The 18,145-nt window shown below is 44.8% G+C and overlaps 1 protein-coding gene across 1 annotated transcript in view; it reads left to right on the top strand.

The window, feature by feature from the left end:
- LOC147640595 (uncharacterized) overlaps positions 1–18,145 on the top strand; it is a 56,001-nt gene that overhangs the window by 25,306 nt on the left and 12,550 nt on the right. The window contains exon 3 of the mRNA XM_086813334.1: positions 8,146–8,196. Coding sequence (XP_086669460.1) covers positions 8,146–8,196 — 51 coding nt within the window. The remainder of the gene's footprint in view (positions 1–8,145; positions 8,197–18,145) is intronic.

The following is an 18,145-nucleotide window of genomic DNA, read 5'->3' on the forward strand; positions in this document are numbered from 1 at the left end:
AACATGGGTGACAGTTGATTACTTGCAGAAGGAGGTGGATGTTGCACATTCTCCAGGCTTTGTGGTTCCGGATTCAGAGGGTGTGAAGGCCTTGAATGGTCTTCACGCCCTGACTCAGAAGCAGAATGGTTCATTGATTTGGCTGATGCATACCAGATTGGACGGGAGCTTCCTGATGAGGAAGTTGAGCTTGCCTGGCCTTCCAAGAGGTCCCCGTGGAAAGAACTTCCTCATCTACAAGAGTTTCTTTGTCTCGAATACTACGAGACATCAGACATAAGTTACCTGTAAAGTTTCCTCTGATTGACAAACACAAGAACTACCAACATCTGTTGTCACGTGCATCCCGCACTTGGATGCCATGTAGACATTTCTGTACAGAAGCTGCAGGACCTAGGATGGTGAATTGGTCCCATGTGAGCCCAGTCCGGGACGAGTCAGCCAGGGATCCATCTCAGTTGTCCGAAGTCAGGTGTGCATTGTCTTGCACAGTAGTCTAAGGTCCAGGTGTGCACTGTCCTGCACATGAAACAGTGCCAGTCCGCGCTGTGAGTCTCCCTCTGGAATGATGTCAGTGATTTTGTGTATCTGGTATGGTACCGGATGCCAGATCACTGAGTAGTTAGTGTTTAGAACAAGGGGCCTACCCATAGGGCTACCCCGGGTCTTTGTGTGGGCATGGGGATGGTGTGAAACCACCCCCATGAGGGCCAGGAAAGCCCTGGCTGAACCCACCAGTCATGGAGGGGCTGTAGGATAGCCCTAGGGGCAAGCTAAAGGCAGATTTCAGGAGATACAGCCTTTGTGTGGCTATAGGGCAGGTATGGGGCAGCCCATACAGGCTGCCCAGCCCTCAAGAGGTTTGCAAAAGCACTGTCCAACCACCCAGAAGCAGGCGCATGATGCTCAGCCAGTTAGGGAACGTAGCATTTTATGTGATTATTTTCAGCATTAAATGCTGGAAATTCAGTTGTGGGAATAATTTATGCTGGCCGCTTGGTTTAGAACTGGCCGACTGCTATTGTAGGAGTAGTATAAAAGGGTGAGCCCACAATCCCATTATCTCATCTCATTTCTCACCAAGAGCTCAAGCATAAAGAGGCTAGACAAGCCAAGAAGGTGCTAAGCAAAGGGGTGAAGGACTGCAGGTCAAGGGCAGGGAATTTCCAGCCAAGAAAGGTCAAGGATTTCTGTATTTTCTTTCAGATTTACATCATTCTAATAAAGCAAATACACCATCCGTGGTGGGGGCCCTACAGAGGGTATTTGGGACCCAATACTATGTCCTCTCCATCTCTCTCTCTCTCTCTCTCTCTCTCTCTCTCGCTCTACTACTAGGAGAATGCAAAGCTATATGCATGGAGTATACAATCATGATATGCAACCTAGCTAGCTCCATCCCCTCCACCACTCATTGTACTTATTGCACACCCAGATTCAGCTTTTTAGTTCAATACTTTTTCATTTTGTTGGGATGACAGAGGATACCCCATACAGGTACACCGATTTGTTTCATAGGCCGAGTTCGGTCTTTTGGAAGACATTAATAAAATCTTTCTTTCTCTCTCTCTCTCTCTCTCTCTTTTCTGCACATCTTCATTCAGTTTGTGCGTTAATTTCCGTCGCGAAAAGAGTGCTGATTTCTGAGCATTGAAGCTACCAATTCTTCTCCGAAGCTTCTGCATGTTACATCTGTACTCGAAAGTTCTTGCCAACTGTTGCCATCAACTGGCAAGCTATCCTCCATTTGGTCCCGGAGAGCCTGCACCTGTAGCGTATCCACACTTAAGTGGTCATTACCAGATTGCCACTCATCACAAAACTGAGGACATGGGAGAGAGAGTGCTGAAAGTTTGTAAACTCCATTCTCCACTCCGCCTTCCCAAACTACCTAGCTTGTCGCCTTGTCCCGGAGAGCAACAAAATGCTCATCAAACTCCACCCATACGCCAATCTTGCAAACCTGATGCACTGACGATAGATGAAAACCAAGTGACGGAACATACAACACTTGGGAGGAATGCTTCCCCCCTCTGCCATCGGGAGCTATCTCCAACCTGCCCTCACTGTGAACTGGGATAGTGGATGTATCCCAGTAAGAATGTGACCAGAATACCTGTAGAGATCCTATAAATCCGAACAGGAAGGAGTCATGTGCCTAGAAGCACCACTGTCTAGAATCCACTCTCGAGTATCCGTAGCGGCGAGTCCTCCAACCTCCTCCATGCTCGAAGAAAATGAAACATCAGTGTCCATCACATCCAGGTGCACAAAAGCTGGAGTCTTCACGGTTGTTGCTTAGGATTCGGCACCTCTCTTGGTGCTCCGCTTGGGACACTGCCTCCAATAGTGGCCTTTCTCGCCACAATCATTACAGGTTCCTCTGCCTTGAGTTTCTCGCGGTCTAAGTCGGACATCTTCTCAGAAGACTTCTCCGATGAAGCCTTCCCTTTGTCCTTGTTACGGCCTTTTTGACTGTCGGCCAGTTAAGGCCTCCGAACCTCTGTCCACTGGGAACGTGGGGAGTGTCGGGATCTTCACATGTCTCTCAGCCATCTCAAGCAGATCTGCCATTGCGGGGATGTAACTGAAAAGGGTGGGTGGGTGGGAACAATGAAGAACTTAAACCTGCAAGTGGCTGTCCAGCAAATCAGCCCGCCTTCCTCTTGCTTCTCCTCCTCCCGAGCAGTCCAAAACAGTCCACCAATCAACAACACAATAGTCCCCCTCTTGCTCACACAATTCCAAAGATCTATTAAGAGCCTAGAGCTCTGATACCATGTCAGAATATGCAGCGGAGATGATGACAAAGTCTGAGAACACAAGAGCAAGTGCAGAAAAAATACAGCGATGGAGAGAGAGTGAGAGGCGTGTAACTCTGCTCTAAATACACAAGAAAAATCCCGAAACTATGATACAATGTGTGAAGGGCCATGGGGCCATTTTATATGGCCCCACATGTACAATTGGCCAGTAGAAGGATAGCCGACAGCAGCGTGCAAGCCCACGACTGCTCCAACCCCCAGTCGGCCAGCATCTAGATGAGCCTAGGGGCCACATGATAGCCTCCCACACGTGGTAAAAATAGAGAAAAATATGGAGAGTGGGGAAAAATGAGAAAACACCTAATACGGGCGGGCACACCCACAATAGAGGCCTTGGTGTATATGTATAGACAGGAGATGACTTCTAACAGGTCCAAAGCTTGGGTAGTCCACACTTCATTAATGATGAAGCGCCCAAAATAATAATTTGTCCATCCTTTTGTTATTTGTCCACTTGGGTTTTAATGTAGTGTGTTCGTGGCATTCACACAGTGGTAATAAAACCTTATAAATAATAAAAGGGGCCTAGAGATAATATTTAGCACTTCGAAACCCATATGAAACACTTATTCGCCCTCAAATAGAGTCATGCACATTGCCCAGGGGTTCCAGGTATCCAAGGTGTCACCAGCCTGGACATTTCCCAGTATGAAAGGGGTCTGGTGGACTCCAGGATGTCTAAATATTTGGAAAGTACAAGCTTTGGGAATGGGGGATTATCCTAGAATACAAAGGACCACACTCCTACAATTTAGGAGAGTTGCTATTTTTGGCTCGACTCCGATGGAAATTCTGTTCGCGTCATTACATTTGGAATTGAGCAGATACTAAGAGTTGGCAAAGTGCCTATGATAGAATGTCTACCAGTTGGGATATTTTTATAGATGAAGTTTATGGAAGGACCCATCTCTTAGATTGGGACATGTGGCAAGAAAGTGGACCAAAGTGAGACAAGTGGCCTGACACTTGTTAGAAAGTGGATCAAAGTGAGACAAGTGGCCTCACACTTGTCACTTCAGCTGTTGTGTGGCTCTCCACTTGTCATTGTAGCCTTCTCTTGCCATTTTAGCTCATGGGAGCCCGAAATCTTTAAATTGGAGTCCTCTCTCTTCTTTAATAGAGGCTCTCTTGCTGCACACTAGCCTCTACCACCGTTACAAGCTGCCCTAATGATGGCTACTCTCTTTCTCTCTCTCTTGAAGGCTGCCCATAAAGAATACCGGTGTTGGGGACTGTTTTGGAGGCTTCCATCACGAAGAAATACTGAAGGCAAGGGTATTTAATCATTTATTATGATTTCTAGCCATTGTACTTGTTGTACCAGTTCTTGTATCGATTGTATCAGCTTTTGTACTTACTGTACCTGTTGTACCAGCCACGGTACCACCTGTACCAGCCACTGCATTGGCTGTACCAGTCATTGTACCTGTTGTATCGGCTGAATGGAGAGTTGTACTTGTTGTGCCAGCTCTATTGCATGAAGACCCGTGGTTTTTGGGGAAGAATCAGTACCCACACGGAGGTATATGGATTATGTTGTTGGCTTGGCATTTCTACAGCCTATGTTCCGGCTTGGTAGCCTCGTGTTGGGCTGTGTTATGGCATTTGTATATGGATAATCCGGGAGAGTAAGGCCCTCAAAGCTTGTACATGATATTATTCTCCTTGGGTAATAAAATACTCCAAGGGGGGGGGAGTCGGCCCATTCCGGCCTCTATGCGGTGTCACACGTGCAAGCTCCATTTTCAGCATTTGTGGATGTTTTGTCCAGCTTTATGTTTTATGCAAAGTGATGATGGATGTATGTTAAGGTTGTGGCCATATTTAAATGTTTTAATATGCATTGATGGTATCAACAAGTGTGTCAAAGGCCCTAGTTCCCCGGGCACCCGGCGCGAGTTACATTGGTATCAGAGCATAGGCTTTCTTGGAAGCGGAGGCTTCCTTCCATCAATAAGGAAGAGAAAAGATCTCAAGTGGGGACCACACTTACCATCATTGCTATTAAGCATGGCCAGCCACTATGAAGCAAGAGCATGAGCAGTAGACAGCTTGTGGATATTGTGGATTATATTATCAAGCTTACAAGCAAGCTATATGGAGATATATCTCGGGATATCTTAAGGATATGGTGAGGAGATATTTCTTTTGGCTTCATGACCAACCTGGCAAAGAAAAGCCAAGTATACTAGTTTGCAAAGTTGGTGCTTTGGCTATTTACTATGAAGTGTTTTTGATGTTCACTAACCCTTGTATAGCCATGCAAGAAGAAAGGTGGTGTTGTTTGCCTTGAGATGGTTTCACGGAAACATTGTTTATGGCTCCCTTTATGGGGATGGATTATATCTATGGAGATTTCTTTCTTGGACGAGATTTATATAGATATTGGGCTTCACAAGCAATTTCTATGGATGAATCTATCCGAGTTTATAGAGAAGAAATCTTTGGATATCTCATGGATATGATGCTTTTATGGATAAAGTCCACCTCTACTCCAAGGTGTGTGGTTAGCACGGAGTATGTGGTAAGAGTTATGGTATACAAGGATTATGGTATACAAGTCTATGGATTCCTGGACTTCTTTTCCAGGGATTTGGATCTATCCTTAGGTTTATGGATTATTCTTTTTGGCTCTCTTTATTTGGGATGCATTGGACTTATGAAACTCATGGTTCACATACCCTGTGTAGTGTTCTCCTGTCCTACGTGCTCTCTTGAAGATTGTTTCTACCATGTGTGGGTGGAACAATAGAGAGCAGATGGAAGGGAACATGGGCACTTCAGAGGGTAGTGTCGAGCACAACATACCGTGTGTAGTGTTCTCTTGTCCTACGTGCTCTCTTGAAGATTGTTTCTACCATATCTGGGTGGAACAATAGAGAGCAGATGGAAGGGAACATGGGCACTTGAGAGGGTAGTGTGAGTTGGTGGCCGAAATGCCTAAAAACTTGTGTAGCAGAAATGCTTATGGAACACCAGGTCATCTATGGTTGCGAGTGATTGTTTTATCTTGTTACTTGAGCCCACCTCTCATCCAAGGTGTGTGGTCAGAGTACCAACACGGAGTGCAAGTGGTAAAGTGGACATGACGCCTAGTTGGCACAAGACTGCCAAGGGTCATGTGGACTGATGTCTTATTGGCAGGAGACTTACTTAGTCTCACCCATTTCTTTGGGACATGGATTCTTCAGTTATATTGGATTTCTGAGACAGTCTTGTCTCGCTCACTTTATGGGACATGATTATATCTTGAATATATGGCTTGAAGCTTAAAGTTGTGGACAACTTTTAAGAAGCTGGGGAGGATGTCACCAGCTTGGACATTTCCCAGTATGAAAGGGGTCTGGTGGACTCCAGGATGTCTAAATATTTGGAAAGTGGGGATTATCCTAGAATACAAAGGACCACACTCTTAAAATTTAGGAGAGTTGCTATTTTTGGCCCGACTCCGATGGAAATTCTGTTCGCGTCATTACATCTGGAATTGAGCAGATACCAAGAGTTGGCAAAGTGCCTATGACAGAATGTCTACCAGTTGGGATATTTTTAGAGAAAAAGTTTATGGAAGGACCCATCTCTTAGATTGGGACATGTGGCAAGAAAGTGGACCAAAGTGAGACAAGTGGCCTGACACTTGTTAGAAAGTGGATCAAAGTGAGACAAGTGGCCTCACACTTGTCGCTTCAGCTATTGTGTGGCTCTCACTTGGTTCATTGTAGCCTTCTCTTGCCATTTTAGCTCATGGGAGGCCCAAATCTATAAATTGGAGTCCTCTCTCTCTTTAATAGAGGCTCTCTTGCTGCACACTAGCCTCTACCACCGTTACAGGCTGCCCTAATGATGGCTACTCTCTTTCTCTCTCCCTTGAAGGCTGCCCATGAAGAATACCGACTGTTGGAGACTGGTTTGGAGGCTTCCATCGCGAAGAAATACTGAAGGCAAGGGTATTTAATCATTTATTACGATTTCTAGCCATTGTACTTGTTGTATCAGTCCTTGTACCGGCCGTACCAAGTTTTGTACTTGCTGTGCTTGCTGTACCAGCCATCGTATCGGTTGTACCAGCCATTGTACCGATTGTACCATTCATTGTACCTGCTATACCGGCAGAATGGAGAGTTGTACTTGCTGTACCAACTCTGTTGCATGAAGACTCGTGGTTTTTGGAGAAGAATCAGTACCCACACGGAGGTATATGGATTATGTTGTTGGCTTGGCATTTCTACAGCCTATGTTCCGGCTTGGTAGCCTCGTGTTGGGGTGTGTTATGGCATTTGTATATGGATAATCCGGCATCTCCCGTGAGGAGAGTAAGGCCCTCAAAGCTGGGGGGTCGGCCCATTCTGGCCACTATGCGGTGTCACATGTGCAAGCTCCATTTTCAGCATTTGTGGATGTTTTGTCCAGCTTTATGTTTTATGCAAAGTGATGATGGATATATGTTAAGGTTGTGGCCATGTTTAAATGTTTTAATATGCATTGATGGTATCAACAAGTGTGGCAAATGCCCTAGTCCCCCGGGCACCCGCCGCGAGTTACACAAGGCTTCATGGGCATTTACAAGCATTAAATCAACTCAATGTCCACACTAGAAAACAGTGCATGACATATGCTAAACAAATATGATTAATGCATAATGCAGCATGAAGCCTTGGAGGCTAGTAAGCAACAAGGTTATAACAACATCAAGTTGACAGATAGTCCTTGTTAAGTTGAGCAAAGCTTATGTTGGAATGCAAATAGGGGGTGCTTGCATTGAGTTTCGTGAGTTTCTTGGAAGACGCAGGAGACTTAGGTCATTTTGTTAGCAAGGAGCGGTTTGTAATAGTTCTTTCTATTTGTCATGATCCTTAGTGCTAGGCTTCGTTATGGCGGAGTCTGCCGTGCATCTCCGGAGCTCTGACTGAAACTCTGTACACAGACCTTTGTATGAATGTATGCTCTTGTGTGTGTGCGTGTGTGCGTGTGTGTGTGTGGGAGCATATATTGACACATCAAGTTCTACACCCACTATTGGGCACTGATGAAGTTAGTGGGGATGTCGTAGTATCTAGTCCATGCTATGCATGATGGAGTTGATGGTGTATTGTCTTGTGAATGGCTACCATGAGGTTATAAATTGCACTTTCTTATAAGGTGAATTCGGGCATGTTCTTGGATTCATCTAGGTATATCTAGGTACATATGTTCTCTTAAACTTTTATATAGAACTAAAGGTTTGGTACTTAAGGTGTTTTTGTGTGTTGCTCTTCCTCAAGTTAAGTGTTTATATTGCTTGCTTGAAGTTATGGATCTTAATGCTACTTGATTTTTATGCCAGGCCAAGGAGTTGAGACAAGTGGCTGACAACATGGTTACCTTGGGTAAAGAGGTATGCATCTATGCATCTATCATTGTTTGGACCTTTGCTAATTTTAATCTTAGTAATGCAAATCCACATAATTCAGTCTACATACATATCACAAACGGGGTTGTAAATATACCTATGGGAATTCTGTGTGCAGATCCATTGACTAGTTCGTCATATACTTGTCAGTATGTGAGCTGAAAAAAAATAATTATATCTTATTGGCTGGCTCTCTATTGCCAGCTTTCTTCATTGCCTTTTTGTCTTAGAGGATGCTGCAACATTTGCGATCCACTTAAAAGGATCAAATGTGTAGACCCGAAGGTGCTTTTGATTGCGGATGATGTGAATTGGTTGGTTGAATTTTAGTCTTGATTTTTTGCATGTGTAACAGCGTGCGTTGGTCAAAATGCATGTGTTACCCTACAAGGCATACACGCAGCCAAAGGCTCGTGTGAGCAGCAGTGCGGGTACTACATGAGCAGTGAGTTTAATCGAGCAAAACGAGAGATTACAACACAATTTAGCCCAATGAAGAGAACCATCTTCGTGTGAGCAGCAGTGCGGGCAGTATGTGCGCAGTGAGTTTAATCGAGCAAAATGAGAGATTACAACACAAGTTAGCCCAATGAAGAGAACCAGAAGGTTATTAAGCACGATAATAATCAAGGATTAGAGAACATGCAAGAAGAAGGGTTTGAGGACAATCTTGAGACAGGGGACTCAAGGGATAGATCTCAGTCTACACAAGGAGAGGATTAGGGGTATTACTATGGATCAAAAGTGTGAATTTTTTGATAAGTCTCAGGAAGTAGTCATAGCTTCATATCTCCTAAGTTTATTTAAACCTTGAATCTAGAAGTAGATGCAAAGACTAATAGACCCGTAGAGTTAGCCGGTGGAAGGAATGGTCTAGTCCCTTGACTTCAAGTTGGGAAATGTCCAATCATCCTCTGAGTTCCAAGTTTTTAACTTGGGGAAGTATGGCCACATACCGGGGATGGACTAGTTGACCAAGACGACAGCCATTATTGACTGTGAATCGAAGAGAATATCTCTTCACCAAACTCAGGACAAAGTGATGAAATCATGGTGAGAAAATTGAGTGTTTCTCACTAGATACTCGGCAATGAAACTAATCTGTGGAATCCTTCAGGATTGTAAGACATCTCTTGTCCTAGTTAGAGAGAAGAGTGAGTCCATAGAAAAAGAAGACTACTCTTCCTATGTGAAGCGGGTATTAGAGGAATATGCCGATGTTTTTCTCGAAGATTCCCCCAAAATGGGAGGGCGTAGGCCATTAAACCATGCCAAAGAACTAGTGCTGGAGCAACACCGTTTGTGAAAGCTCCATATTGATTTAGTGTGCAAGAATACTCCGAATTGAAGCAACAACTGGATGATTTTCCAAAAAAGGGATTCGTTAGACCAAGCTTATCACCTTGGGGTGCTCCCATCCTTTTCCAAAAGACGAAGGATGGCACCTACTATCTCGTCTATATGTAGACTATCTATCGCGGGTTAAACAAGCAAACTATCAAGAACAAGTATCCCCTGTGCACATAGATGATTTGCTAGTCCAATTGTCCAATGCAATGTATATTTTGTTTCAAGGAAAGATCTTTTGTGATTATGTTACATTTCATTTGCGGATATTACACAAATGTTTAAGTGAAGATAAGAGGCTATGTGTGGTATTCTATTATTTCAAGATTTTCAGTTCAGTTCTGCTGTGTCTTCCGTGCAATATCATTTGTTACATGGAGTCTCACATTAATGCCATGCATGACGACGCCTCTTCTCCATGCAAGCTTAAATGCTGTTTTTCCTACACACAAGCTCTCCATCGTTTTGCTTCATACCAAGTGCTCCACTCACTCGATTGCAATTGCAATCGCATATCTGTGATCCTCATTTTAAGGGTGCCCCTCTCCATTTGTTGGTTGCTGTCCATTCCGCTGCCCAGCTGAACCACGTATATGGGTGCCATGTCATCAAACCACCTGCCTCATGCTGTACGGCCAGCTCATGGGAAGCCCTTGCTCATAGGTGACTATTTCTAAAGAGCCCCCTTGGCTGCATTTTGCCGTTTGGAGCTGTTCCGGGCCTTCTACAGCCGTGTTTGTGACCGATCGGTTGCATTCGATGTGCTCTACTTCATCTACATACTTGGATTTGTGCCCGGGAGTAAAATAATATACTTGGTATTGAGGGAGGGAGGGAGGGGGTGGGGATGTCACGTGCATCTCGCACTTGGATGCTATGTAGACGTATCTATCCAACAGATGCAATATCTTAGGGTGGCTGCAGGCCCCTTGTGAGCCCTTGTTCGGGACGAGTCAGCTAGGAGTCCACTAGGGCGCCATGGTGAGGGATGTAGAGGTGTCCCACGCATGGTTAGGTTTTCAACCACATGGAAGGGCACCAAAACAAGCATATAATTGCATGAAGTGCATGGGTAGATGCTTGAAATTCTAGATTTCAAGGCTGATTTGAAGCTGAATTTGATGTCAAATTTGGGGCCTTTACACTACTATCTTGGCATTCAATTTATGCACAGAGATGACAACAAACTAAGTACATAAAAAGTTTGTTGAAAAGGTTTCACATGGAAGAGTGCAAGCGTCTTTCTAGTCCAATAGAACCAGGTTTACGGCTTAGCATGCACAACATTGGTGAACCTTTTGAAGCCGGCATTTATAGCCAAGTAGTGGGATGCCTCATTTACTTGTGTAACACGAGGCCTTACAGAGCTTTTGGGGTGTCTCTGTTAAGCAAATTCATGCACAAACCAGGCAAAAAGCATTGGCAAGCAGTGAAATGCATTTTGTGTTATCTTTAGGGTACCCTGGTTTGTGGTTTGTTCTATCCGGGAGGCGAGCTTGTAGCTTTATGTATACAGTCTGGTGATTATGATACAAGACAATCTACAAGCGGGAATTGTTTTTTTCTTGCAATTCACGAATATCTTGGGTGATTAACATCTACCTGCAAGGTTGAGTACAAGGTAGCCTTCACTGCTACAGTAGATTGTGTATGGTTGAGGAGATTATTGGCTGATCTTCGTGACTGTTAGCAGACACCCACTACTATTCTCATTGATAGCCATAGTGCTATGGTCATGGCACGAAATCCCGTATTTCATGCATGTACCAGGCACATTGAGATCCATTATCATTATGTGAGAGAGAACATGCAGAGGGGAGATTAGTTTATCTTACTGCCCTACACAAGATAATGTTGCAGATCTATTTACGAAGGCTTTACCTAGAGAGAAGTTTGAAGCTTTCCGAAAAGCTTTAGGTTTGCTCCCATTCAGAGAGTGACTTGCTACCTTACACTTCCACTACGGGGCGGGGGGGGGGGGGGGGGTTGAAGGCAAATGCACATTTATGGTAGTGCTACATGATAGGACCTAAACTAGGGCACTTTTTCCCATGTGGTTTTTCCCCTTGGATATCCAGTGTGAAAGGAGATTCTATCTATTGCTTTTTGTACTTTCATATTATTATGATGGATGGATATATGTGGATGGTTGACTCCATCACCTCCATTGATTCTCACTCATCTTTTGTGTACTCTGCCTACCTCCATTTTTGTTTTGTTTGTGAGCTGAAACCTAATACACACTCTCTCTCTCCCCATGCCCGGACCATAGGCTAGTGTAGGAGCTTGACCGAGAGGTGTGACACTCCACAGAGCCACTAGGTTATGCAAAGCTCGATGCCCTAGACCCCATGGCCCTCGCCCACAGCCACGCTACCACAAGAGGATTCGGGCCATCATCTCCCATCATTGCAAGACCTCGCGCTGGCTTAGTTTTACCACCTTGAGCACCATGTCACAGCGGCCCATGAGGGATATATTAGGGTGATATGAGAGCTCTCTGCTCATGTACCTAGATTAGATTTTATAGTTCTAGATTTTTGTTAGCTTTCTTTATTATTATTTTGTACCCAGGATGATGTACCTCATGGATATGATGTAACCTTTTGGTCTCATAGGTCATTTTGGCCTTTTGAAGTCGTTAATACAACTCTCTCTCTCTCTCTCTCTCTCTCTCTCTCTCTCTCTCTCTCTCTCTCTCTTGCTGTGGCTGTCCAACAGCCAGAGTTTCTTCTCCTTCTCTTTTGCAAGCCTCTTCCTGCATTCATTTATGTAGTGCCTTGGGTTACGACGGTAACTGCATTTACCCTTCTTCTTAGGCTTTTGTCACCTTGTCTACATCCTTGCTAGAAGAGGTAGCTGGCCCACCTTTTAGCCTTATAGCCACTGGCACTGGATGCCTTGCCTTTACCTTTGCCTTGAGTGGAAAAAACCCGACCACCAACCCTCATTCCCAACCTGTTCGTTTGGATTTCTCCTCTTGGAGAAGCAAAGACACTAGCTCATCAAAAGAAAAGGCATTTGCATTGCCTTTCATGAGTACTCGAAGTGTAGTAGCAAAGCCCTGATGCGTGTCAGGCAATGCATTGAGGATGGTAGTGACAAGAGAACTGCCCTGAATAAGCTCATCAATGTTTGCAAGCTGTTATGGAAGGTCTTTCACCTTCTTGAGATACTCATCCATAGAGTTACCCTCATCTATATGCAAAAGGTCCGGTTGCTTTTTCACGTAGGCCACACGAACCTCATTGCGCACTTGATATAGTGTTGCAAGGGCATCCCACGCTAACTTAGTAGTGACACATGAACAGATATGTGGTATGATACCTCTCTTCGCTAAGAGAGCAATGAGGGCATGTGCATGTGCATCTCGAGAATCCCATTGTCTTTGATCTGTAGTAGGTGCAGGTGCTTGTATGATTGAAGCAACTGTTAACACCTCCTGTAGAAGTAGCAGGAGCAGCTGGTTGTTGCACTGCAGACACTGTGTGTTCTTCTCCTGTAATGATTCCCCAAAGCCCTTTTGCCACCAGTAGATGCCTCATCATATAGGCCCACAACAGGTAGTTAGTCCCATCAAGCTTGTCTTCAACAACAAGCATCTCAAACAACTCATTGCCAGCCATATTGTTTGCGAGTGTACCCCATGTACCCAACTTAATGTAGGGGATGCAAAACCCCCAATAATAGTGCAAGTGTGTTTGCTACTGATCACAATGTATAACACTTCAAGTAGCTCTTTGAAAACCTGCAAAGGTATTGAAAGGAGAGTAAGGTTAGAGGATTAATTTTTGAAATTTTTGCAAGCTCGGGTAACGTATTTCGATGCCTACAATGGTAGTGCCGGCGGCAGCGGGTGGCAGGTGGCTGAATTGGGCGCCGCCTCTGTTCGGCATTGGAGGATGGAAATCCCGCAAGTCAAAAAATTGAAAAGGGGGGTGTTTAATTGGACTGCCGCTTGACCAGTTCGTGTGTGTACGCGGCTTCTTGGAGCAGGCTATGGAAGATGGTTGGGCTGACCTATAGAGTGGCGGCTATTTTTCCTACTCCTAGCTCCAATGGAGCTTTGCCTCCTTGCAAGTGAAGGCCTATATTAGGCACCCCAAGGGGTCTTTTGAAGAGAGCAAGGTAGGGAGAGAAGGTGGTTGAAGCTGCAAACTGCCTCCAGGTTAAAAAACTGGTTGCTCCAGCCACTCCACATAAGTTGCTATTGCGGATGTGAGTCCATAGAATCACAAAGCCTCATGCTCTGATACCAAATGTTGGAGAGATGTTGTAACCAAGCACAAAAATCCACACCCACACCCACACCCAAAGAAGCACAGTTGTGAGAGTACAAGGAGAGGCACACAAAGCAAATGTTATGGATTATGTGTAAAAGTACTATAATATGTGAAACCCCATAAGTGAAATAGGAGCTGGTTCACATGTAAAAGAGCTGAGGGGAAAAGACCTCTCCTAAAGAGAGTAAAAAGTGGCTTGGCAAGTCCTAGTGTTCACACACCACTCCCCACATGACATAGATGTCAACAATAAGCTACATTGGTCTTCCATCTTGCTGTAAAACAACTCCAATGGCAATTTTGCTAGCATCGGTAATAACCTCAAACGGGTCATCCCATGATGCTAGCTTAAGAACTCGTGCTACGGAGGCCACTTTCTTCATTGGATTAAATGCTTCATTGGATTAAATGCCTCAAGAGCCTCGCTTGTGGGCACTTTTTGACGACGCATCTTCAACCCCTTGAGCATATATAGGGGATTTCCTAATCTAGTATAGCTTGCATCTTTCCAGGCTCAAGGCGAATACCGGAAGCACCAATAACATATCCTAGGTAATGAACTACTAATAATCAACGGGTGGGGGGATTGAGGTGGTTTTTTGCAACCTCAGTTTTATCATCCACGAGATGCTCCACTTTAGGCAAAGCAAAGGTGGGTCATAACCAGAAGCTCTTATACCTATGTAGCATGCAATTGGTATGATCGTGTAACACACAGCAAGGCCTTCTTTATACCTTTATGTTAGAAGATGGAGAGTCAACACAAGATGGGGTCCCAACTACCCACTTAGGGGCCCCTCTTGCAAGCAGGAGTATTTTCTTTTATTGCTTTGGAGAATGCAGACTTTCCCAAGAACTTACTGACGACGGTTGACTGTGGAATGCCAAACACAAGGACGAGAAAAACCAAATGTCGGCTGAACCATCATGCGGTCTGAAGGCACTTTAGAAGCCTCTTTGGGAGCCAATATGCTAACCTAGATCTGCTAAGGGAATGCAGGACTGATGGCTGTATGCATTGGACTGTACCATGCTGAGGGTGCTTTGCTGAAGATATGCATGCACAAGTCCTGGGACTTAGGCACACATCTTAACTGCTGAAATAATCTACATGTGCTGTTGGCCTGTTTATTCATGCCCATGACATGCTGAAAATGCTATTTATGCAGGAGATTTTATACACGTGGCTGCAGGTTATTTTGTTGGCGGATGGCCCCACCATGTTGGCCCCATGGCTGGCCCTCGTGGCTCTTGGGCAATCCATGTGGGAGCACACCTAAGGCTGGCCCTAAGGCCCATGTTGCCTAATGCTTCTACATGCTTGTTAACACCACTACCCTAGGATGACCTACATGCGAGTTGTTCTCCAAGTGGGTTAAGTGGCACATACTGGCACCTAAGGCTGCAGATGTGATCTACGTAGCTCGTTGCTTGGCATGTCCCTGGGCTAGGGCTCACAATGGGGTTATGCCATACAACAAAAGAAATCCCTATAGGGTTCTATTTCTGTACAAGTGTAGCACTGATGATGAGCCACTGTGCCACATAGCACCTCAATGCATGAGTGCATCTGACAAGAATTGTGTATAAAACATCCCTTTGAGTTCAGCCCAATTGGTGGCTGCTTTCTTTCAAAGCTTTTTGGCAAGCCACCAAATTCCAATTGCTAGCCTTCTCTTTCATGAGCAGCATGGCACAATTTGGACTTTTTGATGAAGCCATCATCTCAAAATGCAATTTCAAATTGAGAAATGAACGAAAAAGCTTTGTTTGCATCAAACTCACCATGAAAGTACTCGAATTTCATGTCGTCCCTCCTCGCCGGGTTTTAACTCCCTTTGTTGTTGCATCTTGTGATGTGACTTCTTCTCTTCTTCTTCATGTGATGGGGATGATTCTCTATGCTCTCTTGAACATGAGTCACGCTTTTGGATATCTTGGAATCTTCAAGGAAGTCCCCTACTCCATGAAACTCGCACGCGGGTGCCCGGGAGACTAGGGCCTTTTACACACTTGTTGATACCATCAATGCATGTTAAAACACTTAAACATGGCCACAGCCTTAACACATATCCATCATCACTTTGCATAAAACATAAAGCTGGACAAAACATCCACAAATGCTGAAAATGGAGCTTGCACGTGTGACACCGCATAGAGGCCGGAATGGGCCGACCCCCCCCTTGGAGTATTTTATTACCCAAGGAGAATAATTTACAAGCTTTGAGGGCCTTACTCCTCCCACGGGAGATGCCGGATTATCCATATACAAATGCCATAACACAGCCCAACACGAGGCAACCAAGCCGGAACATAGGCTGTAGAAATGCCGAGCCAACAATATAATCCATATACCTCCGTGTGGGTACTGATTCTTCCCCAAAAACCACGGGTCTTCATGCAATAGAGCTGGTACAGCAAGTACAACTCTCCATTCAGCCGGTACAGCAGGTACAATGGTTGGTACAGTAAGTACAGTGGCTGGTACAATAGGTACAGTGGTTGGTACAGCCGGTACGGTGGCTGGTACAGCAAGTACATCAAGTACAAATGTTGGTACAGCATGTACAATGATTGGTACAGCAGGTACAGAGGCTGGTACAGCCAGTACGGGGTGGCTGGTACAGCAGGTACAGAGGCTGGTATAGCCGGTACGGTGGTTGGTACAGCAGGTACAGCAAGTACAAATGCTGGTGCAACAAGTACAATGGCTAGAAATCATAATAAATGATTAAATTCCCTTGCCTTTAGTATTTCTTCGCGATGGAAGCCTCCAAAACAGTCCCCATCAGCGGGTATTCTTCATGGGCAGCCTTCAAGAGAGAGAGAAAGAGAGTAGCCATCATTAGGGCAGCCTTCAACGGTGGTAGAGGCTAGTGTGCAGCAAGAGAGCCTCCATTAATGAAGAGAGGGGGCTCCAATTTATAGATTTGGGCCTCCCATGAGCTAAAATGGCAAGAGAAGGCTACAATGACAAGTGGAGAGCCACACAATAGCTGAAGTGACAAGTGTGAGGCCACTTGTCTCACTTTGATCCACTTTCTAACAAGTGTCAGGCCACTTGTCTCACTTTGGTCCACTTTCTTGCCACATGTCCCAATCTAAGAGATGGGTCCTTCCATAAACTTTATCTCTAAAAATATCCCAACTAGTAGATATTCTGTCATAGGCACTTTGCCAACTCTTGGTATCTGCTCAATTCCAGATGTAATGACGCGAACAAAATTTCCATCGAAGTCGGGCCAAAAATAGCAACTCTCCTAAATTTTAGGAGTGTGGTCCTTTGTATTCTAGGATAATCCCCCATTCCCAAAGCTTGTACTTTCCAAATATTTAAACATCCTGGAGTCCACCAGACCCCTTTCAGACTGGGAAATGTCCAGGCTGGTGACACTCCATGACAAAGAGGAATAGGTGGAAGAGGTTGAAAAATCTTATTGCGGAGCAATGGGCCTTGGTTTCTCCGATGTGTTTCTAAGTGCAGCGAAATAAGGTGGAGTCTTGAAGGCTGAAGTGCCAGTTGCATCTCTCACCACATGCCCATTATTAATCAAAATTCAAAGGCCAACTCCTTTGGTTTTGTGCTCAAAATTTGAGGAAGCTCTTCAAAGATTGCATTTTCCATGATGACTCTTTTCTTGGCAGCCTCCACATCTAGATTTTGTTGCATGGCTTTGTCTCCTCTTGGTAGCGTGGCACTTGGTTCTTGGCACCTCGACATCTCTAATTTCAAGGGTCACTCTTCTTGGGCTCCACCTTGGTGTTTGTGTCGTATAAGTGGCCTCAAAAAGGCTTATGAGTGGCTGGCCATCATGACTAAGCTAATCAAGACTTATGAGATAGGATCGTCTTGCTTTAAAGAGGAAGGAAGCTTATGTGACATGTAAGGATAGATCGTAGTAATCACAATCTTAGGCTAACTAAACTTCACTTAATGATGCTTAAGAGATAGGCAATTAGTGTCAATGCAATGCAATGCAGCTATATTAGATGAATGGGTTACAATGAAGATCTATAAATAGATCTATGATGCTGTCCTAGATGAAGATCTTTCTCGTGATGAGAGGGATAGGCTGAATGCTGATGATGAGGATTGTTCCTTGCTCCAATGCTGAGGTCCACCACTTGAATGCCGACTTTCCTCTATGTAGGAGGTAGGAAGATGAACTATGTGCTGAATATACTGGCTATACTGCTGATCTGCTTCTCCCTTGTTCCATGGATGGGCGGAAAACGCTGAGGAGAGATGAGATGCTCAGATGATCTCTACTGAAATGATGTGATTTGCTTATATATGAGGTGCT

Source organism: Cibotium barometz, chromosome 2 (assembly GCF_041138505.1).
Source record: "Cibotium barometz isolate CiBa-2024 chromosome 2, ASM4113850v1, whole genome shotgun sequence".
NCBI classification, from domain to species: domain Eukaryota; kingdom Viridiplantae; phylum Streptophyta; class Polypodiopsida; order Cyatheales; family Cibotiaceae; genus Cibotium; species Cibotium barometz.